At 41.8% G+C, this 16,934-nt stretch overlaps 1 protein-coding gene and 2 long non-coding RNA genes across 3 annotated transcripts; 2 read left to right on the top strand and 1 right to left on the bottom strand.

Annotated features, from left to right (window-relative positions):
• The first annotated feature begins 2,828 nt into the window (after positions 1-2,828).
• LOC123470027 lies at positions 2,829-3,256 on the top strand. The gene is made up of 2 exons (XR_006643435.1): positions 2,829-3,033; positions 3,109-3,256. It is a non-coding gene; the product is annotated as an uncharacterized LOC123470027 (long non-coding RNA).
• Positions 3,257-6,971: 3,715 nt separating this feature from the next.
• Positions 6,972-14,874, top strand: LOC123469850. The gene is made up of 6 exons (XM_045169197.1): positions 6,972-6,981; positions 7,308-7,446; positions 7,512-7,636; positions 7,722-7,797; positions 13,578-13,778; positions 14,826-14,874. The coding sequence occupies exons 1-6, from the start codon at positions 6,972-6,974 to the stop codon at positions 14,872-14,874; spliced, it is 600 nt and encodes a 199-aa protein (XP_045025132.1).
• A 1,085-nt stretch (positions 14,875-15,959) lies between these two features.
• On the bottom strand, positions 15,960-16,590 carry LOC123470026. Its single transcript, XR_006643434.1, has 3 exons — positions 16,430-16,590; positions 16,160-16,368; positions 15,960-16,099 (listed from the first exon to the last, which is right to left on the bottom strand). It is a non-coding gene; the product is annotated as an uncharacterized LOC123470026 (long non-coding RNA).
• Between the last annotated feature and the right edge of the window lie 344 nt (positions 16,591-16,934).

Genomic DNA, 16,934 nt, shown 5'->3' with positions numbered 1-16,934 from the left:
GTAAAATTGTAGTTGAGGAAAAATGTGGGGGTAAAACTAGACAGAGGGTGTCCTATACTGGACACGGGTAATTGCACTAAAAGTTTCTAGTTATAAATTTTTAAAAAAATTTCCCTAAATACTTCATCAATAGAACATCTATTTTAGCGTAGATTAAATTTCAAAAAAATAAATTAACATGAAGAAAATTAACGAAGTTGGGGGGAGAGGACTGGACCATTTTGATACCATATGGAGAAGTGGGAGGGGCATCTTAGATATTTCGTGACCGATTCTTGATCGATTGTTAGTGAAACAAATTTTACGAAGCAGACAACGCTTTTGGACCATGATTGGACCAACTTAGGCTCCGCCAAGAAAAAATCGATTTCGTCCGATTGTACCCCCAAAACCGTGTCCAGTATCACCCCCAATAAGAATCTATTTTTAATTCATTAACAACTCTTAAACCGTAATTCGTAAAAAATTTTTTATACCGGCTCTGTATAAGTAAATGAATTAGCTAGCTTCTTTAACTATTATATTTATTTTTGACGAGTCATAGCGTGGGCAATACCAAAAAATGTGCTGCAAATAAAAATGAAAAAAAGTGCTCTTTTTTGTATCCTCTATAACTCGTGTATTTTTAAGAATTTCACGATGATTTTTTTGCCACATATAGAAATTGACATTGAAAACATCACAGTATTTCCCCTCTCCCCCCTCCCCAGTAAATCATCACCAAGAAACGTATCTGCTACTGTCCTGTTTGGCACGTGTTCTGTATGACCCCGCGCTCCCCTACCTATAATATTAATGAATGATTCGTAGATGGTGTTCGAATCCGATGGCAGAATAATCTTTTTAGTGGTTTTTTATAGTCGTCCCAGTGAAGGCTAAAATGAGAGCTTTGGTGAACATTAAAATCCTTGTATTAGAGCAGTTTTTTCCGGTCATCAACACCTGCTAAAATCATCTTTAAGTCATCGTTGTAGGATTTCAGGACCGAATAAAGAAATCCTAGTAGTGCCGTTAGGATGAATAAATATCCTTTAAAAGACGTCAGTGTGGTGTGTGGGAAGTATAAAGAGGGGTACATCTTTGAGTTATTCCAAAGATGGGATACTTTGCATCTCATTATGATCGCCATAAGGAGAAGAGCACTGAACATTCCCTGAAAGGAAATTGCAAAGTAGTCGTAATGAACAGGAAAAACCTAAAACAAACAACGACTACCGTTTTGTTGTTGGCTATTTCCATCTTCATCAATCTTCATCAATCTTCAAGGTATTTTGATGTACGATTTTTTTCATTGGGCCAATCTTGGTTTAGTCACGGGGGTTCGAGTCTTGGTTAAAAGATATTGGTATGTGATTGCTCTGACATCGTCTTAGAAACAATGGATTTTGGGGTTAAAACGTAGTTGCTGAAATATTGGGATGAATCCGTTTTTCCGCGCTTCTCAAAAATCGGAATCCGTGTGTTTAAAGGAGCTTGTCCCAACATTGGATTCAACCCGGTTTCCCATAAAATACCGAACTTAGAACCGGGCTGAGTTGTATCACGTCCCAATATTGGTTTCAACCCGGTTTTCTTATATTTTAAACAAAGTCTCAAACTGGGAAACCATGCTGAGCTGTATCGCGTCCCAATATTTGTTTCAACCCGGTTTTCTTATATTTTTAAGAAAAGCTTAATCTTGGAAACCGTACTGAGCTGTATCATGTTCCAATGTTGGATTTAACCCGGTTTTCTTATATTTTTATGAAAATCTCAAACTTGGCATCCGTGCTGAGCTGTATCATGTCCCATTATTGGTTTAAACCCGGTTTTCTTATATTTTTATGAAAATCTTAAACTTGGCATCCGGGCTCAGCTCACAGCTGTATCACGCCCCAATATTGTTATTTCATCAAAATACAGTTTGGTGTGTTGGTTGATTACTTGTGACAGGTGCACCATTGAAGTCTGTTATCTGTTGCGTTTTTTAGTCTTGTTTAAAATGTTCAAACAGTCCAGACAGGCAAGGAGATATGCTATTAATGAAGCAGTGAAGAACTTCATGGCCAATGTCAAGTCAAGTTAAAGAAAATTGTCAGTTCGTAGCAATGTTGGCTCTTTGAATAGTAGGTATTTGACAAATTTCTTTTTCATGCAAACCGATAGTAATTTTAATTTCATTACGAGATGTTCGGCCCACTACTACTTAAGACCCGTAGACGAGAATTCTGCTGTCGAGCCGACTGAAGACACTTCTCCAAATATCAGCACCAAATACGGTTTCAAAGATGTATCTTCCACCGGTCTCATAGTCCATTCCACTGAGGTAGGCCTACACGTAGTTAATAACGACGAATTGAACGATCTAACGACAGATGCCGTAAATGAGAGTAGGGAGAGAGTTGAAGATCAAGAACACCTAGTTCTTGAAACTGGTGAAAACGTAAATGATAGCAGTCATGTCCCAGCACTTACTAAAGAGGGAATATTACAACGACTGGCTCTGCTATATTCAAAGAAGGGTCTGTCACTCAGTGCTCTTGGTGGCGTTGCAAAACTCGTTAAAGATTTGGGCCACGACATCCCAACCGATCAAAGAACAATTCTGAAAACCACAAAAGTAAAAGTCGGTGACAAGTCTTTTCATCCTTTTTCTCTGTCTGCTGGAATATTAGGAAAATTGAAAAGGGGAATGAAAGACCCATGAAAGACGTTTCAGCGTCGGTCTTCAACACTGAAGACTATTCAACATTGCGTCTGAAAGGGGTGAGATCAAATACAAGATCTGATTCTTTTTATTTATGCAACAACGGTTTGGTAATAAAATTGATGAGAATTACCGAAACGCACATCACTGGTAGAATTTTCCTGGATCTCAGGTGTTTTTACAAGAAGCCTATGCCATCAAATTCCATCAATATTTACAAATCAACCGGACTTGCGCGTTCTTCAAACATATGGGAAACCAGCAAATTGCAGCTTTCTTCGAAGTGTTGGGTTATGCCATACGAGAAAGGGTGCATCATCGTCCCAATAATACATCATGATCTATAGGTACGAATATGTTTTCTTAAATTTGTTATTAGGAACATTAGTAAATGTGCTAATTTAATTTTTTCCTTGAATTAGGCCTGCAGAAGCTTCACTTCTTCGGTATTTATTCGGAGGGGCTATCTTTCCACCGAAGACTTCATCGATTCAGTGCAGTGCTTTATTTTCTATGCGTTTAATGAGCGATACATGAGGGGGAAAAAAATACTACGTTAAAGTCCAAGAACAATACATACTTAAACCTGATGACGTTCAGTTGTCACTGTTTCGAGCAAACAAAATCTACGTTTCTCTTAAAATGGACGGCAGTAACTATATGGGAAGTTAAGTACACATAGATGATGGGAGTAAGTACACATAGTGTGCCACTTACTCCCATCATCAGCAAAGACTTAAAAAAATAAATTATCAGAAAAGTCAAGGAGATTTTGCCTGAGTTACATTTCAACTTCATAGTCACCAATTGTTCCTGCTCATTCAAAGATATAGGTTTTGGGATAATCCTTTCAAGCGCCCACAAAAATCTTATTCAGGTATTAAAAATATAGACAGACGACGTTTAATTGTTTACAAGGCCTATACCTGCGTTGCCTAACCTTTTTTTATTTTTGTCAATGGACACCTCATGTATAAAATAATCTGGCAATTATATCGGCGTTTTTGTCTAGCGTACTGTGCTAAATAACGTCTGCTTTTTCCTCGTGTGACGTGTGACGTGTGACAAATTTCAACAACATTTCCCTACTAGAACATGTACGTCCATGGTATATCCATGGTATGTACAATTTGGGATGTAGTATATCCCATTTGTACATACAATGGATGTACTGGAAACTTCCTAATTACCTTCCCATGGACGTCGCATATGGTATATCGTCTGTATGTCCTGCTAAGTATATACCAATTACATTCAAAATCTGTCCTTATCGGTACTGATACGGAATAAAATTTATTGGTACCAACGCAGAAGAATTTTCTTTTATAAAACGCAAAGCTTAACGTTAAAAGGAAAAGTAATAACACAGCAGAAGCATTGTTTTTCCAATAATTGTATTGGAGCGATCAAACGGATAAATCAATTAATTGTTATGATGACAGGGTAAAAATAGATACTAGTTATCTTCTATGTTTTCTGCGTTTTCCCTTTCAGTAAGAGCGGCTGCTCGCGCTGCGTTTCTCCTGGTTTCTTCAGCTGATCTTGAAAATGCCTTTATTGTTTCACATTGCAATGCCGAATCGGTGGAGTGGCAGCAAGCCGTGTTTCTGCGAAGCCCATCTGACATTCAAAACAAAGATAAAAATAAGTTAATTAAAGTAAATTAGAAATTAAAACTTTACCCCATACAGCTAACACAATTGGGGATTTTTTCAGTTTATGTTTTTGTATTGTTCCTCTGTTCACCCCGTACCAGTTGCATAGCGCCCGAACATTAACGGAAATCACTTCTTTCCATGCTCTTTTGACACTCTTAGACTCCGTTGCTCCACCAATGTTTTTCACGAAACGAGCCTAAAGAATATAAACAATTAAATCCAGAAGTAGATTTCGAAATGGATAATTATGGCAATATACCAACGCTTCACGCTTCCTTTCGTCGACAGTGAGCGCATTTTGGAATGCCACTAAATCTTCTAATGTGCTAAGGGGCAACTCATTCAAAGGATCCAAATTTTCTCTTGCTTCAGGGCGATACGCATCAATCCGGCCAGCAATTTGAGAAACTTGACGTTGAATGTTGTTCACATTTTCGTTCATTTGGTAAACAGCCCGCAGTACAGCGTCAGCAGGTACCTCACGGCGACAATCGTTTACACCAGAGGAGGGATGATTATTTAATCCTGTGGAGACACGTCATACAGGAGTAGTGGCGGGATCAACTGCAGCACGTCGATTACCATTAGGAATAAGTTGTGAAACAGAAGGACGTCGAAGAGGTTCGCCGACTGGTGGAGCTTCCTTTCTTCTAACTTCTTTAGCATAATTAACACTTGAAGTAGGTTGTTTGGCAGTAACAAGAACACCAGGATAACGAGGAGAGGCTGTGTTGACGTTAACTTTTGGAGTGTGGCTATTCCCGCTAGCAGCAGGTTGTTTACTCGGAGCTTGTCGATTACAATTGGCGTCAGGTGTTGGTTGATGATGATGACCTTTACTTGCAGTCCTTTCGATATCGGTTGAATTTTCAGTAGAACGTCTGCCATGAGATGCTTTATGAATCGGACGAGAACGATTTCCGTTAGCAGAAGGGGCTGGAGTATATTTATTTGTGCTGCAGCCAGGTAGAACTTGATCCCAAGAATCTTCTCGATAACGACTTCCACTTGCAACGGGTTCTGCATTTTGCCGTTTACCATCGGGTTGACCTAGGGGAATAGAGTTTTCTCGTACACGTCTCCCAATTGCAGGAGAATGTTCAACAGGAGCCCGCCAAAATGAGTTGCCGCCAAGAAGAGCAGAATCAATTTGTCCGTGCGAACGGTTACCATCGCTGCTGGGTTTTTCAACAGAAACACGCCGACTAACATGGTTGACTATTGGTGCTTGATTGAAATAACTGTTTTTCGGGCGATTACGACCAGCATCTTGATAACTTTGGCTTTCACCATTAGCAGATTGGTTTAATGTACCACTATTGCTCTCGTCTTCTGATTGCAAAGGTGTATTTACTTTAACCGGACTTGGCAGGCCTAGAATAAAAATTGTCTTTAGTTCAGTTCAAAACGGATTAAATTTAAACGTATCGCACCTGGTTCCTTTTGTGTAGATGTATAGAATCCTCCTGACGAAAATAATAGAATTACCCATAAGTTAACCAATAATATGAAAAATACACAAAAAAATTTTTTTGTGATAATTACTCTTCCCACCAACCGAAAGAGGAAGTGAAGGTGTTATTCCTTCCATTTCCAGTAAATCACTACCATCACTACTTGTATCAGCTGATAAAGGCATTCTCTTATTCCTCTTTAAATATTTAGTTAGACTCTGTCCATGTTCTTCATCGTCATCGCTTGGTCGATCGTCGTCAGAATTTGGCACATTCCCTAGATTAATAGAACAATTTGATTAGATAGATTAACAAAGTAAAAGTACAATTGCAAGTTTAATACCTTTATCACATTCTTTTGGTGAGCACAAACCTCCTAAAATAATTGTAAACCACAGATATATAATATTGGTTGCTGTTACAAAATATCACAATAATGAGATAACTCTAATACTTACGAAAAGGAAGTGATGGTTTGTCGTGCAAGTCAACATCAAATTCATAATCTGACGAAAAGGATTTTTCTTTCTTCTCATAGATCTACGTAGATTTGGTCCATTTGTCTCTAAATGTTGTTCGAGGTCTTCATCTTCTGAAAGGTCAGTATACTGTACAGCACTAGACAGACTTTTCCTAGCCAATTCATAAGAACCTTAAACAAACAAGCAAAACCAATATTAGTTATACAAAATAATGCTATTGGTAAAAAGACACATGCAAAACGTACTGTAAGACTTCCTGAAATCTGCTCTGAAACTTGGCCAAATTTCTCTATCGGGATCATGCCTCATTTTTATTGGAGTTATTGTACTCTTACCAGGTGGGTATGAATAATACAATTCCCCTTCGTCACCAAACAACCAGAAATCGGGTACAATCGCGACTTGTAAAGTTCCATGACAGTGCAAATCAACGATGGCGAAAGTACCATGCTTAATTTTAGATGGACATAAACGTTAGTCATAAAATTCTCAAAAACATCGGAAATGACAGAACATTTGATACTCACATCTTCGTAGCAACCATCTTGTTCTTGAAACATTTTTATTTGCGAGTTAATAGTTCTGAGAAAAATTATCTCTGTTTTAAAGAAGCGTGGTTTTCGAGTTTCGAAACAGTTCGACACAACCATACAGGATAGCAGGAGACTTGAACGATTTCCGACAGCGTGGTATGTTGCCAAGTTCAAAGTACAGAAAATAAATAATTTTTATTGTAATTAAGACTTTTAAGAGTTCAGTTTATTTAATTAGGTAAGTGATCAAATTCCGTAAATTAAAATAAATTTTTTTTGTCATTTCAATCTTAATTTAGGAGCATAACAGAAATTTAAAAAAGTATTGGTCTGCCTAATAGCTAGTGGGACAACGTTGGACAACTCTCTGACCTGGGAGTAGTTTAGCACGGAGACCATTTTGATTTAGTAGTCCAAGAGTATAGCCTAGTTTACCGTTTTTTCTAAATTTCGTCGGTTTTGTGGTTTTTACTTTTTAGAACTATAAACTTCAGCAATCACAGTAAAAAGCAAATATGTTAAGAAAAAGACGACAAAAGTCTTTGTTGGTCCTAGACAAATGAGGAATCGGGTGAATGCAAGATTACAGGAATATTATGCAGAAGTTGAAAAGGAAGATATGTCAAACTTAGTGTAACTATATTTACTTTCATGATGATGTCTTAGAATAATTTAAATTCTCTGTTCTATCTTTCTAGAGATATGCCATGTAAAGAGAAGATAAGAAATGTTGATGACATTCCTGAAACCTGTAATGAACATCTGGGCTGCTCACAGAGACAAGTCACACACCAAAGTTCTCCAAATGAGTCAGTGGGGGAAGAAATTATAGCTATTTCCTTGATGGTATCTTTATTTTCTAAAAGTTAGTGTCAATCAAGTAGAACCATCAGTCACAGACTACGAAAGGGAACCAGCCAGAGACTACGACAGTGAACAACACAATGAAGTGAATCAACTAGACAGTGAACCAGATAGTGATTATTACTTTGACGGTAATGACTCATTAAGAATAGAAACTGACGAGGAGGACTTTGTTGAGGAAGAAACTATTGTATTGGGCAATCAACAAAATGAGTCTGGTAAGAGTGATACATTTTTTATTTCTGGAAATTGTTACGTATACTACAGACTTGTTTTATAAATATTTTTTTCTGTTTCTCTATGAAGAAATTCGAGAACCTACAGTTGAAGAATTACAAGACTGTGCCATACGCCTGCTACGAGAGTGGGTTGTTGAAAGTGGGGTCGCTCACATGCACAGTACACGTTTGCTTCATATCCTCAAGGATTTTGCTGGGATAACGTTTATGCCTAGAACAACAAAAACACTGTTAGGATCCATTCGTGGAAACCTAAACTTCAAAGAAATTCCTCCGGGGCGATATTATCATTCCGGGGTAGAAGCTGGGCTGTTGAAGGTTATGCTGGCTTTCAAAGAAATGGGTATCCCAATTCCAAATGTTGTTCAAATTATATTCAATGTGGATGGAAGTTCTACATCCAAAAGCGGATACGGTGAATTCTGGCGAATTGTTTGTCGAATTGTTGGTAATTATTTCCTACTACGAATTTTTTTTTCTTTATTTTAATTTTCTAATTGGAATTAGGGTGGGATCACGTGTTTGTAGCAGGCCTTTACCATGGACCTGGAAAACCAAAATACGTGAACCTATTCCTAGCTGATTTTCGAGATGAAATTGTTAAATTGAAGTCATCCGGATTTGATTTTGAAGGTAATACGATCCGTGTTTCCGTTGTTGGAATGACCTGTGATGCCCCAGCCACTTCGTTCGTTTTGAACAAAAAAACACACAATTCGTTCTATGGCTGTCGTAAATGCATATGTAAGGGGAAGTGGTCTGCTAGTGTAACAAAGTTAAACAAAGCAAGATCTGGTGGGCGAGTTACATATTCAGATTTGAATGCCCCTCTTCGAACTAACTGTTCTTTTCGCCAAAGACTTCATCGAAATCATCATAATAAGAACGGCGTTAGATCTATCATTGAGGACGTTATTGAAGACATGATTGGTGATGTTCATCTAGATTATATGCACCTAGTATGCATAGGCTCATACAAGAAGGTTTTTTTCTTGCTATTTTTCCCATCCATTCGATACCATTAGACTAAGTGCGGCAATTTTGGAAGAAATTTCAGCGTTTTGCCTGTATGTTCAAAAATTCATTCCTAGCGATTTCGCAAGGAAGCCTAGAGAAGCAAAATATTTGAATCGCTGGAAAGCAGCTGAACTACGACTTGATCTCCTATATCTGTGCCCAGTTATTTACAAGAAATTTCTAAGTAAAACTCGTTATCACCACATCATATTGCTCCATGTTGCCATTAGACTTCTATTAGAAATTGATTCGTGCAAAGAGGACTCTGTATATTGTCACGTGGTCAATGACCACGTTATGTGATCCGGTATGGAATGCTACCGGACGTGTGACGTCAGTGTTTCCCCCCCCCCATATATAGTCCCCCGTGGTCGTGTATCAGTGGGCAGTCTTAGTCTTGTGAACCGTCAATACAACATACTGTTACATGGTGGAGATGCAGAACCTCCGGTAAGTCTCTTTTGTGGTTGTGTTTCTGTTCGATTCTGTGCTACGGAGGCGGTGGCTGTCAGGGACCCCTGAGAGTCGACGACCCAACTGGTTTTAGCACCATAAATTGTTGGGGTACGGGGTCACGGCTCCGACCGTAGGGCAATCGGGGGAAGCATAACGAAGGAGAGACGCCGGGGGGAAAACGGTGAAAAGGTTTAAGGCGGGGCAGACGGGTACATTGAGGGAAAGTGGATAGCGGAAACCGTGAGCCGAAGTGGTCGGCAAGAATCGGGGCAGTGAACCGTGAGCCGAAGAGTTCGGCAAGAAGCGGAGAAGTGACCGTGAGCCGAAGTGTTCGGCAAGAATCGGGGCAGTGAACCGTGAGCCGAAGAGTACGGCAAGAAGCGGAGAAGTGACCGTGAGCCGAAGTGTTCGGCAAGAATCGGGGCAGTGAACCGTGAGCCGAAGAGTACGGCAAGAAGCGGAGAAGTGACAGTGAGCCGAAGTGTTCGGCAAGAATCGGGGCAGTGAACCGTGAGCCGAAGAGTTCGGCAAGAAGCGGAGAAGTGACCGTGAGCCGAAGTGTTCGGCAAGAATCGGGGCAGTGAACCGTGAGCCGAAGTTTTCGGCAAGAAGCGGAGAAGTGAACCGTGAGCCAAAGTTGTTGGCAAGAAGCGGAGAAGTGAACCGGGAGCCGAAGAGTTCGGCAAGAAACAGGCGGTGCGAGGATTGCGGGAAGTAGATGATAGGAGAGGAGGACGTAAGGAGCGGGGAGAGAATCCGAGACGCTCGGGGACGGTTCGTGGCACGGGGTAGTTGGGGTATACCCGAGATCGGGAGTGCATCCCAGGGGCGGGCGAGGACGCGCAGTCGACCGTTGAGGGAAAGCGGAATGGAAGAGCGAGGAGAAATAGAGGACGGGGCTAACGAACCCCAACAGGAGCAGCGACCGGCATCCGTTCGGCAGAGTATCATCTCACATTCAGTGAGGAGGAAACTGAGCGGTGGGAGGACGCCGAAGAGGAAGAAGGATCGGGAGAACACGGAGAAGAGCAGCCAGAGTGGGATTTCACGGATTTGAGAAGAAGATCATCGAATATCAGTAGCTACATCCGGGGATTCAGAGCAGCTCAACAGCAAGTGGGCGCAAGGCAAGCGATGGCCGCACAGATAAAATTCCAATCCCCACCCACCTTCGGGGGGAAGGACGGGGAAGACGTCGTGCAGTGGATGCATCGATACGAAAGAATCGGGAGATATAATCGATGGGGAGATGAAGAACTTCGCGACCACGTGGAGCTGTCGCTGTCCGGTTCAGCGCAGAATCGAAGAGGCGCTCATACAAAGAGGCCGCGGGACAACTAGCAGCCGAATGGGAGGATGTTGCAGGACCGCCAATTGTACCAGGAGTTAAAACACAGCTGTTGGAGCAATTCAAGCCAGTCAATCAGAATCGATTCAATGAAGCGAAACTGAGAGAACGCAAACAAGGAATCGAAGAATCCACGATCGAGTATTTTTACGACATCCTGGATTTATGTCGCAGAGTAGACCCGAATATGTCTGAAGCTACGAAATTGGCGCACCTATGGAGAGGACTCAAGCCAAGTTTATTAGAGAAACTCTGGAGTTTGAAACCCAACTCATGTGACGAATTCCTTCAAGAAATTAAGTGGTATCAGGAAATGACTTCCCGAGCAAGACACGAGGAATGGGCGATGGGCGTGGTCGGAAAACAAACACCAACGGCGGGAAGTGAGAGAATGGATCGATTAGAAAAATTGCTAGAGGGACTGATGGGAGCCGTTGCATTGAGGAACGCATCAGGGGCAGCCGCACAGCAAGGAGAAAGAGCGGAGAGTCAACAGTATCGGTCGGATAACCGATCGATACTGAAATGGACTTCGGATGGGGAACCTATCTGCAGCAGATGTAAGACGGAGGGACACATCGGGAGAGAGTGTCCAACAAGAACAAACGGTCAGGGAGGCCTGAGGGGTCGGACGCCGGACGGACAGGTCGTATGCTACGGGTGTGAAGGGATAGGACACATACGTCGTGACTGCCCGAGCTCCCAGCGAGAAGGAGGGGCACCACAACAGCAACGGCAGGTGCGATTCGCTGGAGAGGGTAGGCAAGTAATTGGTCTAGTAGGGACACAGCATGTAGACCCGGAGGTAGTAGCATGGCCAATTCTGAAAATCGACATCCAGAGGATGGTAGTACTGGATGTGTGGTGCTGGGGAAAACGGGTGGCTGCCGTGATAGATACAGGGGCGGGAGTGTCCGTGTGTTCGCCCAAATTAGTAAGAGAACTAGGGATAACAGTGACACCATGGCGCGCAAATCGTCTAGTATCAGTTGACGGCAAGGAGATTCAACCGGGAGGAGCCGCAATGCTGTCAGTATCAGATGGGAGGATGACCGTTGAGGGGGAGGCTTTGGTTCTGGACGGCGACATCGACTTACTTCTGGGGAAGGACATGTTGGAAAAACTTGTAACGCGGATGAAGATTGGGGCGCTACCGGAGATCTTCATTGGAGACACTGCCATGGGAGCACCGGTGGAAGAGATGACGGAGGAAGCACCGAAACTAGTAGTCCAGAATGGATGCTGGGTCCCACCCCGATCGAGGAAAGTGGTCGCAACTCAACCACTAGATTTGAATGGGTTTGGCGAAGGTGCACTGGTGGAACCATCCCAAGCATTGCAGAGGACGAAAAGGGTGTCGACGGGTAAGGTCCTAGTTAGCGGAGTGGGAACAATCGGACAGATGGCGATAACCCACTTATCGGACCACAAACAATGGATCGAAGAGGGGACGGTGTTAGGAATAATCGAGCCAGTGACCGAAATCAAGGAGGGAGACACGCCAGTAGCCGTCGCGACAGCAGAGGCAGAGAAGAAAGCGCACCGAGAGCACAAATTTGACAGCAGGATTGGAGAAGGATTAATGCCGATAGACAGAGAAAACATCCGAGAAGTGTTAGTGGAATATGGCGACTATTTTTCGTGGCCCGGAGACCAACTAGGACTGTGTACGGCAGCAGGGCAAACAATAGAGGCCAGGGGAAAGGACATCCGTGACCGAGAGGCTGAAACTAGAGAGACTATACCCCTGGACGAGGAGGTGCAATAAGCTCGAAATGAAAGGGTGGACGATCAGGTGCGTCGATCGACACGATTCCGGATGCCACCGGTACGATACGGACAAATGCCGCAGGTGGCAGTGGGGGCTTTTCTCCTTCTGCTAGGACTACTAGGACCGCAGATGGGGGAACTTTTCCCACCTACTCAACTGCGGTCGGTAGACGACTCAGTAGACGACTCGGAGAGGGAAAAACGAGCGGCGGAACATCATACATACCCATTCGAGCTATGGGGTGTGGGAGCAGCGTTGTTCATGGCCAGTGTTGCTTCCGACCTTCGGGAACGCCTACGGATAGTGGAGGAGTTCGAAGAAGAAGAAGCTAAGAATCGACGTGCGCGGCGGTGGAGTACCGCCGAAAAATAAAGGATGATGTTTTTTTTGGGGGGGTGTCATGTGGCCTATATCATGTACCAATGTTCCCGGTTTTCTTTCGTTATATTTTTGTTTGTAATGTTTGTTTTTTTTAGTAATGCATTCGGGGACGAATGCAGCTAGAGGGGGGGATGTCACGTGGTCAATGACCACGTTATGTGATCCGGTATGGAATGCTACCGGACGTGTGACGTCAGTGTTTCCCCCATATATAGTCCCCCGTGGTCGTGTATCAGTGGGCAGTCTTAGTCTTGTGAACCATCAATACAACATACTGTTACAATATGCAGATAAATTGCTAAAACTTTTTATTAAGGCATCTAGTAAACTATTTGGCCCACAGTTTGTGTCTTTAAACATACACAGTCTTTGTCATCTAGCTGAAGGTGTAAGAAAACACGGCAGTCTCCAAGAAACAAGTGCGTTTTTATTTGAGAATCAAATTCAAATTATTAAAAACTCTGTGCATCAAGGAGGAAAAGACAGAACAAGCTGTTTGTCGTTCCGATGAAAAGGATGCCATAACCCTTCTTAAATTGAAATCTAGGAAAACAAACGTTGAGAAAAATGCTGTGTTTTTAGTTGGTAATCACACAAATGGTCCTACATTGCCTGCGGTAGGTAATGCAAAACAGTACAACAAATTGATATTTGGAAACTCGGTTATTTCAAATTGTTTGCGTGATAGCTGTGTCATTATTCAGGATAAAACGCTGCAATATTTCCTAATTGAGAACTTCGTTGGTGTAGCTGGCGCGCCATATGTTATTGGTAAAAGGTATCTCAAGGTTGAATCTATGTTTGAGTATCCTCTGTCGTCAACAATTCTGTTTGAAGCTGTTGTGTCTTGTTTATCTGAATTGGAATTATACCCATTTGATGTTATCCGGTATAAATGTATCAGAATCCCAACCAGTTTCCCAGAAATAGGAACGTTTTTTGTCTCTCGTCTGTTAAACTTAAAAGTAAACTAATTTGTGAGTAAAAATAAACACTGAAATTTGATTTTTTATTTGTGTGTTGTCCTGTGTTGTTTTCCTGAACGATATGTAGATGTTTTAATTTGTAGCGTATATTTAAGAAAGTTAAGTTCTAAACGGAGAAATAATAATGGTAAAAAAGTAATTAAACAAAATTTCCCGATAGGGATTCTATCAAAACTCGCATTTCCCAGCCCCCTGATACAGGCACCCCTACCCTTCTACAACGACCGGTGGATCGATCGACACTTTTTCTGAGACTTTACCCCAGAGATGGCGCTGATGGCGCGGCGATTTCAGGGGTGTCGACACTAATCTTTCGTTCGTTTTTTTTATTTTAGATGCTGTGCCGCTGAGATTGGTCTCCTTTTGTAGAGGAAATAACGCAGCAGTTCCCGGTCGAGTCCCCGTTTTTATCGGCTGAATGGCAAAGGAGTGCGGAGCAGTTTAGTCGGCCCATTCGAGTCGATTTCAGGGTCTCGTACGTATCTTTTATACGTTTTCTTATTTTAAACGCTGTGGCGCAAAACTTGACGTCATGTTGTAGAGGAGATAACGCGGAGATTAACGAAGGGTCGTGTCAATTATCGGCTCAACGATAAAGGAACGCGGAGCAATCTAAAAGCGACTCGAAGTTTTGGGAGATTTTTTTTCTGAGAGATGGCGCGTCGGTCATGAAGATAGGGAAAAATCAGGCCGCGAAGCTGTTTTCAAGGCGGGGCTTTGTGCGTCACCTGGCAACGGACTGGTTTTTCCACAGGCCGTGTGAGGCCAAGGCCTCACTGTTAAAAAAGTCATTCGTTTTTCGAACGAAAAAACCTTCGAAATGTCAACAACCCAGATCGAAGGTTAATAACCTTCGAAAAGTGAATTAGTTTCCACGTTTCGATTTACGCCAAATGAAACTTTCATTTTTCGAAGTATCTAACCTTCGAAAAATGAATGCTTAAAACTAGTATGAAAGCTGCCCTCGGGCATATCGGTTTTGGCAACCAATGCGAGTAAAAAAGGGTTGCACAAATTTCTACAATATTATTTTAAATAAAAAAACTCGTATTCATTGATATAATTTCCGTTTAATAAGAAACATACATAAGGCTTTGACATTCCGCGCTCGATCAGCACTTAGATCTGCCACGAACCGAAATCAGGTGAATCCAAAGAACGATAACGATGTAGAATTTCAGCAACGGGCCAGTGTAGATCGTGTACGCATCGTCGTGTACGTGTACTGGGTACATCGTGTATTATACCGTGTATTTGCTAAACTCCGCCCCTTAGTAGGAGGGACTTAGCACCGCTTGTACACGGTTTATCACTAGCAGACGACGGCGGAAATTGGGTAAATCGTGTACGGAGCCTTTCGTGTACGTGTATTGGTTTGGTTTGGTTGTCAATTTGAAATAAATACCACACGATAGTTTTAAATAGAAAAATCAGTAAATCCAGTCTTTTTTTATTAATAATTAAAAAATCAACGATGGCTTACTAGTTGCGTGGTATAATTTACATAATTTACGTAATAAGTATTTGGTTACAGATATTCGCAATGGAAGGACGGCGAAATCGAAAGGATTGCCATCCGAATAAGCAAATATATATCTAAGATATTGTTTCAACGAAACATTGTTGAAAAAAATTTCTTGCATATTGCAACAGCGCATTTTAAAAAACGAAATGATAAACGCTCTTGAGGCTTGACTAGCGATCGGCCCCGATTAGCCATAATCGGGTTAACCGCCGCGCCCCGGGAAAAGGCAATCGGAGCTGAATCGGGTGTCACTTCGTCAGCCAGGGCGGGGCGGAGCAAAAATGTGAAGTGAATGTCAATGTGTACCTCACTATGTCACTAATTATAATAATTTTTCCATTCATTCAATTAAGATAATACATGTGGGACTAAATTTCGAATAACTCATTTATATCGTCACATTCATACAAAATGGTATTCAAGACGAATACACGATTTACCCGGCAATCGTGTACTGTACACGGCGCTAAGCCCCTCCTACTAGGGGGCGGAGTTTAGCAAATACACGGTATAATACACGATGTACCCAGTACACGTACACGACGATGCGTACACGATCAACACTGGCCCTTCAGCAACTTTATTCGAAATCTTTTGCTTCCCAGTAATATCAATGACGTTTGGAACTAACTTGAGCCAGTTTTCTCGAAAGATCCTGCATGTTCCCGGTCCACATATCAAATCGAATTCTTCCAGTAACTATCGAATAATAAAATTGATGATTACAATAAAATGTGTTGATTAAGCTTAGAAAGTTACGCATTGTTGTAGTTTGAGAATAGGGCATCAGGTATTTATAACAGGGAATACGCCTTGAGGAAGCACATTGGTTTCGAGCTCCCTTCTTCGACCAGAAAAAGTTGATTCCCAAAGCTGCAATAAAGCTGGAGGAGCAGTTGGAGACTCGTTTGTCAGCTCAAACATTTTTTAAACATTTTCGTGGTAGGATAGCCAATCAAAATTTGTGTCTAACAAGAGAATTGTTTTAATAAAAGCATAGAATTGTATAGTAATAGTTAATCGTATTACCATCAAATTCTTCAACACCCCTGTGATTCCTTCCGGGCCCTAATGTTTTCAATGACATATTGGAAGCCTTCACCTTTCTGGTGGGGTTTGCAGTTGGGACAACTTTAGCGAACTGCAGGGTGTTAAGTTCTCCTTCTTGAACGACTTGTTAGAATTTTTCAGCGTCTTTGCCGAAAGTTTTTACTTTTTTTGTTCCCGAATCGTCTTGAAGTCCAAAAAAGAACATCCTTTTGTTTTCCTTGATTGGGAAAAGTCTCGATATACGGGATGCCCTTCCTTTAATTTTCCATCTAGAATTGTATAAGCTTAGTTGGTTAACGATTTGTCTACTTAACAGGAGAAGAGTTTTACTTACTTGTTGAGCTGTGGATTGATGTTTTTAATTCTTTCAAACGTAGGTTGTGCAGTGTTCATTGGTACTGTCTCCGTTTGAGTACTGCATCCAGGTTGAACATTTTCGATTTCCGGCTCACTGTCACTATCACCATAGACAACGAAGTGGAAG

The sequence above is a fragment of the Daphnia magna genome, linkage group LG2 (assembly GCF_020631705.1).
Source record: "Daphnia magna isolate NIES linkage group LG2, ASM2063170v1.1, whole genome shotgun sequence".
Lineage (NCBI taxonomy): Eukaryota > Metazoa > Arthropoda > Branchiopoda > Diplostraca > Daphniidae > Daphnia > Daphnia magna.
Note: the sequence above shows the minus strand (reverse complement) of the source record. Positions and strands in the feature narration are given on the sequence as shown.

Bases quoted from the DNA above. Each gene is read 5' to 3' on its own strand.
- LOC123469850 (XM_045169197.1), top strand. The intron at 7,637-7,721 runs AAATTATAGCTA...CAGACTACGAAA, and splicing joins AAATGAGTCAGTGGGGGAAG to GGGAACCAGCCAGAGACTAC. The intron at 13,779-14,825 runs GTATAAATGTAT...GCTTAAAACTAG, and splicing joins TACCCATTTGATGTTATCCG to TATGAAAGCTGCCCTCGGGC.